Source organism: Armigeres subalbatus, chromosome 3, assembly GCF_024139115.2.
Source record: "Armigeres subalbatus isolate Guangzhou_Male chromosome 3, GZ_Asu_2, whole genome shotgun sequence".
NCBI classification, from domain to species: Eukaryota; Metazoa; Arthropoda; class Insecta; order Diptera; family Culicidae; genus Armigeres; species Armigeres subalbatus.
In genome coordinates this window covers 266,622,344-266,638,444 of record NC_085141.1, presented here as the reverse complement: position 1 = coordinate 266,638,444, position 16,101 = coordinate 266,622,344, and the positions used below count along the sequence as shown (strand labels likewise).

The 16,101-nt window shown below is 40.6% G+C and overlaps 1 protein-coding gene across 4 annotated transcripts in view; it reads left to right on the top strand.

Moving 5' to 3' along the window:
* The window catches only part of LOC134224096 (potassium channel subfamily K member 18), an 89,664-nt gene extending 75,595 nt beyond the window's left edge, over positions 1–14,069 (top strand). For 3 of the 4 annotated variants that reach the window (XM_062703336.1, XM_062703335.1, XM_062703334.1), the window contains 2 exons: positions 12,596–12,798; positions 12,867–14,069. In XM_062703336.1, the coding sequence (XP_062559320.1) occupies positions 12,596–12,798; positions 12,867–13,562 (899 nt within the window). In that variant the 3' untranslated portion in view covers positions 13,563–14,069. Of the gene's footprint in view, positions 1–11,060; positions 12,276–12,328; positions 12,487–12,595; positions 12,799–12,866 lie in introns of all 4 variants that reach the window. The other variant, XM_062703333.1, reaches the window with a different exon arrangement.
* Positions 14,070–16,101: the final 2,032 nt, after the last annotated feature.

The window sequence follows — 16,101 nt, the reverse complement described above, 5'->3', positions numbered from 1 at the left end:
AAGCTACCACGAGAGACTCCCCTAGAGCGACTTCTACTTACACTATCACCGGATGAATTTTCAATGTGCGGTTTCTTTTTCTTTCCTCGTCCTCTACCTTTTTCTTTCTCCTTGTCAGAACTATCGTTTTCGATGTAGAAACCGATGCTGGTGGTCGTTTCAAATTGTTCTCCTCCTTGCTCGCACGTGATGTATCATCCATCTCCATCGAACTGTTAGTTGTGTGTGTCACTTGCACATCAAGCTCATTCCGTTTCACCGCGACATTACTGTTTTCCCCAAAGTTAACCACACTTTCTGGATGAGAACTCCCTTTGCCCGTTGCCACCTCCTGACTGATTGATTGTTCTTCTGATTCTCCTTGGCTCAAGGTCTTAGAGCTTGATTGCTGCGGTACTTTTAACACCGTCATGGACGATACAGGTACGTTTTCGTTTTCATTGTAGCTCGTAGCGATCCGTATATTCGCCGCCACCTGACTGTACAACCGATTACCTGTCATCACAGAGACCGCTTGACCTTTCATATCCGCTAACTTGGGACAGTTAGCTTTGTTGTGTCCCTCTGCCTTGCAAAAAAAGTACTTGTTTTTCAACCCTTCATAATAGCATCGCGCTCTGAAATGCCAAATGTACAAATGTGCCAAATGTATAATGTTCCTCCATTGTTGCAGCGAAACGGTTAAAACTGTTATTGTCCAGGAATTTGACATAAAATCGCTGATCGTTTTCATCTTTGTATAACGAATGAACATCGGTAGCAGGAACTTTCAACACGCGCATCATGAACCGTAAAACATCCATGTGTAGAGGAATCTTTGCAGATTGAGCAAAAGCCAGTTTCAAAGTGTTATTTCTGGTTTCCATGTTAGATCTATTCGATGAATAGATTCCGCAAAACAAACAAAAATCGCATTAAGTGTGAGCAACCGTTTATCACTTGGTAATCACTCTCGAGTACGTGCTCACTCTTCGGCGTCCGAGTATAAAGTGAGGTATTGGCATTGCATTGTAGACCCAAGCTTGATTTGTGTATCGGATTTACTAAAATAATCCTACAGGACATTTCAGGAGAAGTTCCATGAAGAATTTTTGAAATTTCTGATCAATTACAATAAAAAAATATTACTGAAATTCATGTAGGAATTTTTATTTATTTATTTTTTTTTATTTATTTATTTACTAGCAGACCCGACGAACTTTGTTTCGTCTAAAATTAATTTATTCTCTGATTAGTTCTCGAGTTATGCAGAAATTGGTGTTTCATTTGTATAGGAGCCCCCCATTCCATAGGAGGGAGGGGTCTCGAACCATCTTAAGAACCTTTCCCGGCCCCAAGAACCTTTGCAAACAGATTTTCATTACATTTTCATCATCCTATTTTATCGACATGTGAATTAAGATACAGCAGGCACAAAAAACTTAAAGGCTAACATTAAACATTGAGGAAAATTCTGCTCTTAATCTAGCAAAATTTTCTTTAATGTTGAGTCTTCCATGTATCATTAACCCTTTATAAGGCAGACGAATCTAAACAATAAATTAACAAAAACAACAATAGGATGCAATGTTGACATGGTATCAAACTCAAATGTATGTTTGTTATACGTTAAACAGTTCAGAAACATGGAAAAATTGGTGGCAATGTAGTTGCCACTGCCCGGCAAGCGGGAGAACAGGTAACAACAAAAATAAAATAAAGATTTTAAAAAATTAGGTTTTACGTGAAACCGGTCAAATCAAGGTACGTTACACTTTTTGGTGAAGAGTTCTAGTCGGAAAACGCATTATAAGTGAAAATTTTTTTTTGCGCTTTTGTTCCCAAATCAAATATCCAAAAACCAAATATACAGAATGGCAAAGCTTTTTTCACGCTAATTACGTAATAATCTAACACAGGAAATTCAAAATAATTAATACCAACTGGAAAAAATATATCTTTATCGTTTTTTAACGAATTATAAGTGAAAATCCTTCTTCCACTCGGAACTTACGATCTGTTCGTAAAAAAATACTGTTCTCAAAATGACATTTCGATTTTTTCATGGCTCAAATTCACCTGGGGTGTTACTAGGAAGCAAATAAAGCCACTACATGGGAAATAATAAGTAGAGCTCTTGTTAATAAATAGAAAAATATATAATTTGTTGGTGGCAATATAGTTGCCACTGCCTTATAAAGGGTTAAACCTTTGCACAAATTCACGAAATTTTATTCCTTTAGGCCATGTGAATGCATTCATCACCTTTGCTTTTTAATTCATTTGCATCACAACTTTGAATGAAAAATAATCAAATGTCTTCCTTGGTAGCATTTTTTGCAATGTTGGTCAAATAAAGCGAAAACGTTTCAGGATGACTGACTGGCAAATGTGACGGCAATTTCTTTTATGATGCATTCCTTTATGATGCAACGAACGGAAGGACAAAATAATCGTAGCAACATAGATAGTCGTGCGTTCTCTTTTCTTGTAAAACAATACCATACAGCATGATAGCAAGTTTACCAAACTTGTATACAAGTGCGAAAAAACAAAATCGGATAGACAGCCCCCACCGAGAAGTGAAGATATCTCGCTCATTTTGCTTTGGACACCCTTTTTTTGGTCAGATGTGTAAAGCAAGTTGAAATGCAGCATCATGCAGCAAGTTGCTTACAGCTTGCATGCAATACTGACGGACGAATTACGTCAAATATTGTAGGGGAGGAGGGGCCCTCCTTAGACGCGCGGCTACAAAGCAAGACCATGCTGAGGGTGGCTGGGTTCGATTCCCGGTGCCGGTCTAGGCAATTTTTGGATTGGAAATTGTCTCGACTTCCCTGGGCATAAAAGTATCATCGATATACGAATGCATGATATACGAATGCAAAAATGGTAACCTGGCTTAGAAACCTCGCAGTTAATAACTGTGGAAGTGATTAATGAACACTAAGCTGCGAGGCGGCTCTGTCCCAGTGTGGGGATGTAATGCCAATAAGAAGAAGAAGAAGAAGATTGTAGGGGAGGAGGTTCGGTTGTGGGTACCCTTTTGTGTTTGGTCCAAAACTTTGGCCCTGGTTGATCTTATGTCGACATTTGCATAGCAATCGAAAGCTAAACTTATAACCTTACTACTAGCAAAGAAATTAATATGATTTCATCGATTTAGAAAAAATATTGACAAATTTAGAAAATTTGACATTTTTGGACATTTTCATTTCGTGGTTCGGTTGTGGGCACCCTTGAAAACTTAGCTAAAAATAAAGAAGCATGAATAAAATCCACCCAGATTTAAAGACAAGGAATAGTTTATTCATTCTAAAAGCCAGGAGACGCTAAAAAACTCAAATCAATTCACCTAGCAGTGATGATGCCTCCCTCGGTGCATTAAGGAGGATGTTGAAAAAAATCACATAAGAAAGGTCTAAAATAGCACTTTAGGTAAATGGGTTTTAATTTTTCATTGATTTACGTTTTATTGGTATGCATCACAGTCAAAAAAATCCTGATTAATCACCCTAGCGGCAATAGTGCCTTTCTCGTTCATTTAAAAAAATAATATTTTGGCCATAAATTTTGATCCCATAGTCCGATCTGACCAATTTTCAATAGGAAACAATGGGAAAGCATTCCCCGTCGAATGCAACTTGTTGCAAGCAAATCGGTCAACGCTTTGTTCCAAAAAGTGTGTGTATAATGACTAGACATGCCCAAAGAACAAAAATATTAAATAAACTCATTATTTCGAACAATTATGTCAAACTAATTATAAAAACTTATTATAAAAATAAGTTAAGGGCCAAGTCAAACGATATTGAATGATTTATCAGTAAAATGAGGGTGCCCATAACCGAACCAATAAAGGTGCCCACAACCGAATTTCGCAGCCTTTCTGGAACGAGAAGAAAAAAAAATTCGCGCTAACATTTTTTATGGCAATCGACATTGGGCCTCAAAATAGATTAAATTTACTGTGTAAATACGCATTAGAACTCACTTTTTGAATTAAATCCTTTAATTTTTGACACTTTGAAAGGCCAAAAAAAACTTTCGTGTTGTTTTTTTTTTTTCCAAGTTCGTTTATTTGGTAGGCTCAGGCGTGTATAACACTTTACGGAGCCATATTTCTTTGTGATATATACAATCAATGACATTTTTTTTTCAGTTAGTAAGAGAGGGATAGGAGCCAGCGTACTCGTGGTGACTCGAGGTTAGTTTACAATATTAAAGGATGGACGAGGCTTAGGATTCGGAATCAAGGAATTTCGGCTGCTGATCCGGGCATTTGGCGTAAGGGACGATGTGGCGTGTCGTCGTGCTCGAGGATTGGTTCTACTGGGAGCGTCTTCCGGATGGCCTGAGTAACGGAGATCTACGGAACATAGAGACAGAGACAGTACAAAAAAAAACTTTGACAGAAGAAAAAAAATAGATTTTGATGTCAGAATCACAAATGAAACTATAAATGGCCTGCATATAGACCGCATCACGATCCCCCAAAACACCTCGAATTTCCCTGAAGGGTTGTTTACCTCGGGCCACTAGGGTATCCAATAGTCGCTCTCTGGAGGCGTCATTTTTCGAGCAGAACCAAACTACGTGATCGATGTCATCATAACCGGCTCCGCACCTACATAAGTTGCTATCGACAAGGTTTATTCTGTACAGATGTGCGTTTAGTAAATAGTGATTGGACATAAGTCTCGACATCGTGCGAATGAAGCCTCGACTTAAGTCCTCACCTCTGAACCACGCTCGCGCAGAAACTTTAGGAACTATGGAAAATAGCCATCGTCCAAGTTCATTGTGTGTCCAATTCCTTTGCCAACTTTGAAGAGTACTCTGACGGACTAATGGGAAAAACTCGTTACTCGAGAGTTGTCTATCATAAACCTCACCTTCCTGTGCGCCCACCTTTGCCAGCGAGTCTGCCTTCTCATTGCCGTAGATTGAGCAGTGAGATGGGACCCAAACAAAGGTAATCTTGAATGATCTTTCGACCAAAACACGCATCTGCTCTCTTATGTTTGTAAGAAAGTAAGATGCGTGCTTAACAGGTTTCATCGACCGGAGTGCCTCGATAGAACTAAGACTATCCGAGAAGATGAAATAATGGTCTACGGGCTGATTGGAAATTATCCCCAAAGCGAAGTTAATTGCTGCCAGCTCAGCAACATAAACCGAAAACGGTTCCTGAAGTTTTCGGAAGGTGGTTGAAGTTACATTGAAAACACCGAAGCCAGTGGATCCGTTGATGCGAGAACCATCAGTGAAATATCTGTTGTTGCAATTGACATGTTCATATTTTTCAGAAAAAAGTGAGGGAATAGATATTTGTCGAAGATGATCTGGTATTCCTTGAATAGCATGTTTCATGGACAGATCGTATACAATTGAGGAACTGTCGTTGGTGAAGTGAACTCGAGGGGATTATAACACGGAAGACAAAGATCTGACGATATGTAGTTGAGATAAACTCTCAGGAATCTTGAACGACAAGTTAGTTCAAGCATATTATCGAAGTTATCTAGAACAAGTGTGTTACTTGTTCCACATTTGATGAGTATTCTAAGCGAGAGCTCCCAGTAACGGTGCTTTAAAGGAGTGACTCCAGCAAGCACCTCCAGGCTCATGTTATGCGTTGAATGCATGCAGCCAAGGGCAATACGCAAACAACGATACTGAATTCGTTCCAATTTGATCAGGTGGCAATCAGCTGCTGAGAGGAAGCAGAAGGAGCCATACTCTAAAACAGAGAGAATAGTCGTTCTATAGAGTTTGATGAGGTCTTCCGGGTGAGCACCCCACCATGTTCCGGAGATAGAACGTAGAAAATTGATCCTTTTCCGGCATTTTTGTATCAAATACTCAATGTGGAGTTTCCAGGTACATTTGGAATCAAACACGACCCCAAGGTATTTAGAAGATAAAGATTGGTTGATGTCATCATTCAACAGCTTGAGTTTCAGTTGAGCAGGATACCGCTTCTTAGTAAACACAACCAATTGAGTTTTTTGCGGAGAGAACTCGATCCCTAAATGTCTGGCCCAAACAGTCAGATTATCTAGGGTACTTTGCAATGGTCCTTGCAAGACAGCTGCACATGGACCTCTTAGAGAGACCACGGCATCATCTGCAAGTTGTCTGAGCGTGCATTGTCCTTCCAAACAATTGTCAATATCTTTAACATAGAAATTATAAAGCAAGGGACTTAAACATGAACCTTGGGGAAGGCCCATGTAACTAGTTCTGGAAGTTGTCAGAGTGCCGAGTGTGAAGTTCATTTGTTTTTCTGACAACAAATTGTACAAGAAATTATTCAAAATAACGGGTAATCCATTACTGTGCAGATTGTCTGACAGTACTTCTATGGAAACTGAATCAAAAGCGCCCTTAATGTCCAAGAATACTGAAGCCAATTGCTCCTTGTGCGCAAAGGCCAGCTGTATATCTGAAGAAAGCAACGCTAGACAATCGTTTGTTCCTTTCCCTTTTCTAAATCCAAACTGAGTATTTGAAAGCAATGCATTTTCTTCGACCCAATGGTCGACTCTTGAAAGGATCATTTTCTCCAATAATTTTCTCATGCATGATAGCATGGCAATCGGCCGGTATGAATTGTAATTAGACGCTGGTTTCCCAGGCTTTTGAATAGCTATTACTTTGACCTGTCGCCATTCAGGTGGCACAATGTTGTACTCCATGAAACAGTTGTACAGGTCAAGTAATCGTCTTTTTGCGATATCTGGGAGGTTTTTAAGAAGATTGAATTTGATGTTATCGCATCCCGGAGCAGAGTTATTCGATGAAAGAAGAGACATAGAAAGTTCCAGCATTGTGAATGGTCCACCCAATGAACCGGGATCAGTGACTGATTCTCGAAATAGCGGTTCTGCTGGTACGGAATCTGGGCAGACCTTTTTGCGAAGTTGAATATCCATCGATTGGAGTATTCTTCACTCTCATTGGTGGAAATGCGGTTCCGCATGTTGCGAGCCGTTTTCCAAAGTGTTGTCATTGAGGTTTCTCGTGATAGTCCCTCGACAAAACGTCGCCAGTAGCTACGTTTTTTGCCTTGAGAAGATTTTTGAGTTTTCTTTCGAGCCTCAAATACTCTTCAAAGCTCTGACCTTCCGTGTTTACGGAAGGCCTTGAAGGCATCAGATTTCTCAGAATACAACTTAGTACATTCATCATCCCATCCAGGAGTGGCTGGTCTTCTGATGACAGATGTACTTGGAACGCGTCGTTTCTGAGCTTCTAGTGCGCTTTTTTGAATCAACTCAGTAAGGAATCGATATTCATCCAAAGGGGGAAGAGTATCAGTTGATTCAATACCAATCTTTACCGCCGATGCAAATTTTTGCCAGTCAATGTTCTTCGTGAGATCGAAAGGAACATTAACTGGCTCAGATTGTTGATAGCCACTCCTAATTGTGGTGACTATCGGCATATGGTCACTACCATGGGGATCTTGAATTACCTTCCACGTGCAATCTAATGATAGTGAATTTGAACATAAAGACAGATCAATACGGCTTTGTTGACCATTAGGTCCTATTCGAGTTACTTCACCAGTGTTCAAAATATTCAAATTGAAATCGTCACACAAATCATAGAAAATAGGCGCTCTATAATCGTCATACGTTTCGCCCCATCCAATACCATGTGCGTTCATATCACCCAATATCAATACTGGAGATGATAGGAGGAGACTGCGCTCCAAAGATGCCGACGATTACTAGCGGCATTTGGAGTAATGTACCCTGACGCTATGCAAAGACCTTTATTCTTTACATTGATTTGGCAAGCGACGATCTCTAGGCCATTAACAGACGGAATGGGAATTCTGTAGAAAGAGTAGCACTTTTGATCCCCAAAAGAACGCCACCATAATGATCATCCTGATCTTGGCGAATAATATTAAAATCGTGGAAGTTGATTTCATCTTCAGAAGAAAGCCATGTTTCACAGAGTGCAAATATATCGCAATCGGAATTGCGAATCAAAACTTGAACACGTCTAATTTATTTTTCAGACTATGACAGTTCCACTGCAGCACAGTGATTGTATCTTGCATGGCCGTATTATCCATCGAAAGATACAATTTCTGCAAGAAGGGCCATGAAACAGTCAATTGCTTCAGATAACTTTCTACTGTTGGTATAAAGAGGTCAATGAGTGGCCTCAATGAATTCGGAATATTGAACAAATTCAAAAACGGTCCACGAGGTCCTTAAAGGAGATCAATCCTCGCTTGGACGGAATATTTTTTCTGGAAGTGCGAATTGCATTTTTCTTTCATTGATTCTTCCTAACCGGATGTTTCTTGAAACATCGGTTTTAGGCAATGGCGGGAATGTCTTGCTGCAACTAGGATCCAAAGGAGCAGTGAAGACAGATTGCTTCGGGATTTTAAATAATCCCCATTACCTTCAGATTTTGGCAAGCTTTTATGGATGACTTTTGTTCTCTTACGGCGCGATCCCGGGGAAGACGGTTGCTTCCTCTTTTCGGGCACGTGTACCTTCGAAGAATCATCCATATCAGCTACGTCGGAGTCCAATTCATCAGTGGCAATAGAATCGTAGTAATCACTTACTCGAACGGCAGCTGAAATAGCAGCCGTGGCGGTGGTTGTGGCGGATGTGTCTTGCGACTTAACCATTTCCGCATACGACTGCTTGGAGCGCTGTACCAACGAGCGCTTCACTTTTTGGGTGCGCTTTTGTACACCGGGCATTCTTAGAACCATGGGGAGGATCCATGCCACAATAAGCGCACTTTGTAGCTTGTTGTTGACAGGACTCCTCCCTATGCTTTTCAAAACATTTGCCACAACGGGGCTTGTTGTCGCAAAACTCGGCAGTGTGCCCCAACTGTTTGCAGTTGGTACAATTGAACACCCTCGGCACAAAAAGACGCACCGGAAATAACATATTTTCAATATCTTCATATTTTGGGAGAATCAAACCGGCGAACGTCACCCGAAGCGAACCTGACTTAGAATACACTCTTTTACCATCTACCATGGTAGCTGAATGCAACTCCTTGCAATCCAGAATATCCACAGTAGACTCCATTGCATTCTTTAAGCGGCCTTTTCCCGCAAGTACATCCTTGCAAGTCAGGCTCGCTGCGTTGATCACACCTTCGATTTCGACCTCCCGCGAGGGGACATAAACCAAATATTCAACATTGTAGGCCTTGTCTTTAGCGATTTCGTTTGCATCCTTGTATGTAGGTGCGGTTATGCGTAGTTTGTTCCGATTTACCTGATGGAAATCAGTTTTCGGAAAACGACGCGTCAAATCTCGCTTAATGCCGAGAAAATCTAGGCTTTTCACTTTCTGCCGAAAGTAAACAACCCAAGGCCCAGGAGAAGATGCATGGTAGAACCGTGTGCGACCACCATCTTTGGGAGGCCCACTGCCCTCCGCAGTCTCCGCCTCCATTATCACCTCGCAAGGTGTTGGAAGTATAGTTATTACAAGCTAAGAACTAATAACTATTAACTAATTAGAAAAAAAACTAATAAAAAACTAATTCAAACTATTCTAATCAGACCCACTCTGTGGGAGAACAATACAACAATCTTTGCCACTTATCTGCGGCTGCTGCTGTAGGTAGCAGCAGTAACAATAGCCTGCTTCACTGGCGTCGCCAGAAGCAGCTACTTCCCCTCGCCGACAGTGATCGCCTTGGATCCGTAGGTAGGATACGCACCACACAATAGCACTCGCACTACCGAACAAAACCCGTGATGAGACACAGCACACACGTCTGGCTCGTTCGAACTATCGGCACGGAATGAACTTTCGTGTTGTTTTTCTTGTACGAAAAATTTATTTGTTTCTAGTTCAAAGTAGAGATGCCCATCTTTTTTTTTTTTTTTTTATTTCTTTATTAGAGTGATTTTTTAATATTTGATTAAGTTCATCACTGAGATGCCCATCCGGTTTGATATTGATCACAAAACATCATGCTATTATAGCAAACAAATGACGGTTGTCAGAATGACAGCATCTCTTATCTGTCAAAAGTTACATAGGGGTGCCCATAACCGAACGGTGCCCACAACCGAACCTCCTCCCCTATATATTTAGGCTATAATCCGCGTAGAATTACGCTGATAATGGCGTTCCATTTATGTGCATGATTTTTAGCATAAATTTCATTGGCTTTTTGCTATCTGTGTATCGTAAATGTATACAGAGATGATAAGCTAGAGATTTTCTCATTTTCTTTTGGATTCAATCCCTGGATCCAGATGATGTTTCCATTCGACAATGCACACAATTCACTTTCGGTCAAACCAACAAATTCAACGTGGAATGATCGACCACAATCTCCTTCGAACACAATAAACGTTTCTATATACATATCTTTTCCTTGGCGATTGCTCACAATTGATTTCTTCTTAATCTACGTTGTAAAACACAATGCAAACAAATTCGTACACTAACGGATTTTCACGATCTAATGTTACCTAAGTCCGAAACGATTCTTTGTAGCAACTTGTAGCAACTTATTGAACGTTTGACGAAATCTTAGCGAGAAAAACCTCAGTGCAACGCGCAACGAAACGAACAAATGTTTGGGGTGTGTGAGGGTGTTCCACTTTGATCTCAAAGGATTCTAAATGACTTGGTTGTGATTATGTTCTGTTATCTATGAAATACTTGAAGCTGCTTGGAGTAAAAGCGTAGGGTTGTTAAGCCGGAGGTGGCGAGTTCCATTCTCGGTTTTCGGGTTGGAAATTTTCTCGACACACTGGGCATAGTGTATTCATTGTACTTACCACATACGATACATACTCATGCAATGGCGTTCATAGAAAAGCTTTCAATTAATTACCGAGTTGTAAAGCAGGCCAAGTTCCAGTTGGAATGTAGAGCCATTAAAGAAGAAGATAAATCTGACGTATTTCTTGATGACTCTGGTACAAAAAGCTTTGTATTCCGTTGACGCACAGTTCTAGACCTGAAGACCTCTAAAGAACACTGACCATTAGTAGTTTAATTATGTAAATTGCGATCTTTAACATCCTACAATCCAACAACTTATCTGTACAATTATAGCAAACCCAAAACAGACGATTCCAGCGATGGCGGTAAAGTGTCGGACACCGAGGTTCGCAAACGTCGTGAACGAATCGAACGTTACCAATCGGAGCGAGTCAAAGACGGCGATCCAAAGTCGTCACAGCTCCAAAACAATCTCTCACGCTTCAACGAAGAACGACGCAAATTTGAGTTGGAAAAACTCAAATTTCTACAGGAGAAACGAGAACTGGACCGGATGAGGCTGAGGCGGTTTGAAAAGTATCGCGAAGAAATGTTGGAGGAACAGCGAGCTAAGTTGCAGGTCGAGCTACGAAACCGGGAACGTGAAGAGCGATCCAAGAGTATTGAAGCTCCGATTCTGCCTCCAGCACCACCAACGAGATCCAAAACACCTGTGTCGCCTGCAGCGACCAGAAAGAAAATTTTAATTATTCCAAAAACGTCCAGCCCATCGGCCTCGAGCAGCGAAGAAGAAGGGAACATCACAAGCGACGAGGAGAAGACAACTACCATTAGAAGGAGATTTTCTCCTAGAAAACCTAAAAGGCCCAGATCTACGAAGCTCGATATAGCTCAATCAAAAACGCCAGAGCCCGCGACTTCCCCTGAACCTGAGTCAGAGCTTCCCTCGGATTTTCCGCCTGAACCGGAACCTTCGGAGGAGGCGCCAATTGTCACAGCAGAGGTTGAATCGGCTGTTGCGGTTGGCGCAGAACCGATAATTGTGCCGGAGCAAGCGAAAGAAGCGGAAATGGTACTAACCCAGAGGAAAGTTGCGAAAACTGATAAAGATGATGTCAAAGAGGAATCAGACAACAAGCTAGTTGTTGGAGAGGAAAAGGCTGCAGAGGATCATACGGCAGATGAAAAGAAAGACTTGGCAGATGTTAGCGATAAGAAAGTCGAGGGACCTAAAGAGAAGAAGCGCAGGCGAGCGCTGTTGATTTACGTTGAGAAAAAGGATGACTTGTTTACTTGGAGCGAAATACTGAGCGAAATGAAAGACTTCTGGTTAGACTTTTTAGATGATAATCCCTTGGAAATCCGAAGAATGAGGTTGCAGGTTAATGAGTGTGTGTACTATTTTGGAGTAATGGTGATGCTATGTGGAATTGGTGGCGTTATATTTAGAGTCACCGAAGGTACATTCGAGTCACAATACAAATGTGGCGTTAAAAGAGTTAAGCGGGATTTCATCGATCAGCTTTGGGTATCCAGTCATAGTCAAAGGTATTGTTTGATACAGATGGGTTGAACTTTTGGTAATAATTCATGATTTCAAGGGAGGAGGACTGGAAACAGACTGCTAGAGCAAGATTGAGGAAATTTGAGGAAGAGTTGCAGGTTGCATTCGAAGCTGGAATGAAAACCTATAGTGGCAATACGGCATGGAATTTTATCAACGGCGTGATCTATTCTTTGACTGTGGTGTCAACAATTGGTAATTCTATTTGTTCCAACAAATCATACCGTTTTGGATTTCTCATTGAAGATATTGCAGAATTGTGTATAACAATCCGTCACATGACTAACTCTTCTTCCGCTTCCAGGATATGGCCACATATCACCATCTACAACGACGGGTCGAGCGTTGACCATCATATATGCTATCATTGGTATTCCCATATTTCTTATAGTTCTTGCCGATTTTGGCAAATTGTTTACTAGAGGGATCAAATTTTTATGGGCATACGTCCGACGGTTATACTATACGGGATCTATTCGCAAAGTGCGAAAAACAGCTCAAGTAAAGGTAAGAACGCTGAATATGTATGCTTGTCTATCGCCAATATTAATTAAAATTTCCATTTCCCTCTGCAGGAGGTTATGAAAGGACTCAATGTTGTGTACGACATGGTCAGGCGTCCCAGCGGTGAACACGAACTACAACCGACCAATACGCAGGGCACAGATCTGCCTCAGCCTTCCACTTCAGTGGAAGCACCTCCAACATGCGAATCACCGGCTACTCCCGTCCCCGAAACGTTCGAAATCGATGACGAATTCAATCTTCCAATATCAATTGCAATCTTTATACTCGTTGCTTATATGCTTTTTGGAGCAACCATTTACTACACGTGGGAGAATTGGTCTTTCTTCGAGGCTTTCTATTTTGTGTTCATATCGATCTCAACTATCGGATTCGGAGACTTCGTCCCCCAGCATCCCATCTACATGATGTGCAGCATTCTCTACTTGATTTTCGGCTTGGCTTTGACATCCATGTGCATCAATGTTGTTCAGCTGAAATTGAGCGATAGCTTCCGACAGGCTAGTGCTAAGATTGGAGCGACCATTGGATTGCAAATGGCTGAAGCCGCTTCTTTACAGCAATCGCAATCGCAATCTCACATGCACACCCCGGTGGAGCTGAACGCGGTACACACGAGTACCCCGACTAGCGCGAACGTCGGTCCGGAACAAACTCTTCCTCCCCTGAATGGCGATGCAACCCAAGTGCTTCCAGAAAAATCTGATAAAATAAGCAACATTGTTGCTAATGATAGCAAGAAGTAGGTAACAAAGTTGAAAGCGGATTTAATCTCGAATGTTGACTGAATATCGAATGGAAGTTGTGTGAAAATGAATTAATTATTAGCTGTTAAAACTGCGATAGTTCTTTCCGGTGTTAATGAATCTATTTTCCTAGAATAAGCGAATATGCCATGCACAATCGCCATATTAGCCAATAAGCGCCTTGCGAAAATGAATTTCATGAAATTTTTACAATCTGTAGTTATTAAGAACAAAATGTACCAAACTCAACAAATGAATTATATTTTTGAACTCTTCGTCTTAGTTAGAATATGGAAAATTAAAATTACCATTTTTGCTGATTGACTCGTGATTAATGCAACAGTGTGTTTGATAGAACTTTGTTACATGACATAGGAATATAGCGGCAGCGTACTAAACCAGAGGAGGCATAAAGCGAAGGATGCTAGCTTTTACAATGAATTGTTAAACATTATTTTTGAAGTTTTGCCAGTGCTGAATGAAAATAAAATCGAAATAAATAGTAAATTCATTTCGTTTCTTTGTGGATGACAATATGATTTTTAGGGTTTGGATTTCTCACTCACTCACGCGACAACTGATCACTCCACCATGCATTTTATCCGGATAAATTACAGTGCGATAAACTCCGGCACAAGCGATGGTGCGAAAAATTGTTATCCTTCTTCCCATGTTTCGCGAAAATCAAATGCTGCTTACTCTCCTCTGATTACCTCTCCAAACTGATTGAATCAGACAATGCGCCACGATAAGCAGAAGTTTAAATACAGCAGTTTTTCACTTCACTTTCAATCAATTCATGTGGTAGCGATAAAAATGCTGTGTGAGAATACTTCCTCACAGGGGAACATGAAAAATCACACTCCGGCTTAATGGATTAATCGCAGGTTTTTATTCATATAAGTGAGAATTGATTTTAGAAAGCTATAAACGTCCGAGTGAAGGATATTTGAAACGCAGACCATTCAATAGATCCGAAGTGTGATTTATTAGCGAAAAAAGGGTTACATGAACCAGAAGAAAAGGAACCAGAAATATTATATTTTCAAAAAAAAACCCAGATTAATCAACCTAGCGGTGATGATGCCTTTCTCGTGCGGTAAAAAATAGTATTTTGGCCATAACTACCAAGCCTATTGTCCGATCCGTCCAATTTTCAATAGGAAAGAATGGGGCAGTATACTGCGTCGAATGCAGCCTGTTGTGAGGGAATCCGTTCAGGGTAAGTGCATTAAAAACGAGCTGGGCTTTTGTCCGCGCTTTTTGATGAGAAAAAGTATTTTGGCCATAACTACCAAACCCATTGTCCGATCCGTCCAATTTTCAATAGGAAACAATGGAGTAAGATACTGCGTCGAATGCAGCCTGTTGTGAGGGAATCCGTTTAGGGTAAGTGCATTAAAAGTGAGCTAGACTTTTTTACGCGCTTTTTATGAGGAAAAGTATTTTGGCCATAACTTCCAAGCCCATAGTCCGATCCGGCCAATTTTCAATAGGAAACAATGGGGCAGTATACTGCGACGAATGCAACCTGTTGCGAGTAAATTGGTTGAGGGTAAGTGCAAAAAAAGTGAGCTAAACTTTTTGCTCTTTTGGTGCGCACATACACACACACACACACACACACACACACACACACACACACACACACACACACACGCACACACACACAGACATCACCTCAATTCGTCGAGCTGAGTCGATTGGTATATAACACTATGGGTCTCCGAGCCTTCTATAAAAAGTTTGTTTTTGGAGTGAACATATAGCCTTTACGTATACTTAGTATACGAGAAAGGCAAAAATAGCGCTAGAAAAATATGAAGAATTTTTTAAAACTCTTCGCACAAATTCTAGAAGCTATTTAATTGGGAACATTTAGCAATACGGGGTTGGACTTTTCTTATATTATATAAAAAAACGTAGTTAAGATTTTGATTTTTATTTTGTGATATTGCACTCTATACTACTCGACCCCCGTACTGCTAACTACTTTTAAATAAAATGCTTCCAGAATTTTTGAAAAGAGTTTTAACAGTTTATTCACTTTATTAACCAATACGGTTGGTAAGCAGGCGGTTACAGAAAATGGTCACTAAAGAAGGTCGTGGGTTTAATCCCAGGCCAGTTCCATTTATTCTACTTTGTATCTTTCCATATATTTGTCATGTTCTAGCAATTGCCAAAACTGGAAATGGGCTTTCATACCGCAAAAAGAATTTTTGCTAAAATTTTTAGTATTACACATGATTTATTGATCGTTGGATACTTTTAAATACATTCACTTGTGTCTTACATGAGGTATTGTAATATCTCTCCACATTCAGGCATATGAGATGTTATACGATCTCCAAATTGTCCTGGAAGTGTATCAAATGCTCTACCGAATCAACCAAGGCTTTCACGATGTTCCCAGAATCGGTGTCAACTTAATTATGTCCTTCGATTATTTTTCTTTCACTTGCGTCTTCAATTCTTCCATGTATGAAGTTGTAAGATCTCCAAATTGTTATCAGCCGCGGTATCATTCCAATCATGC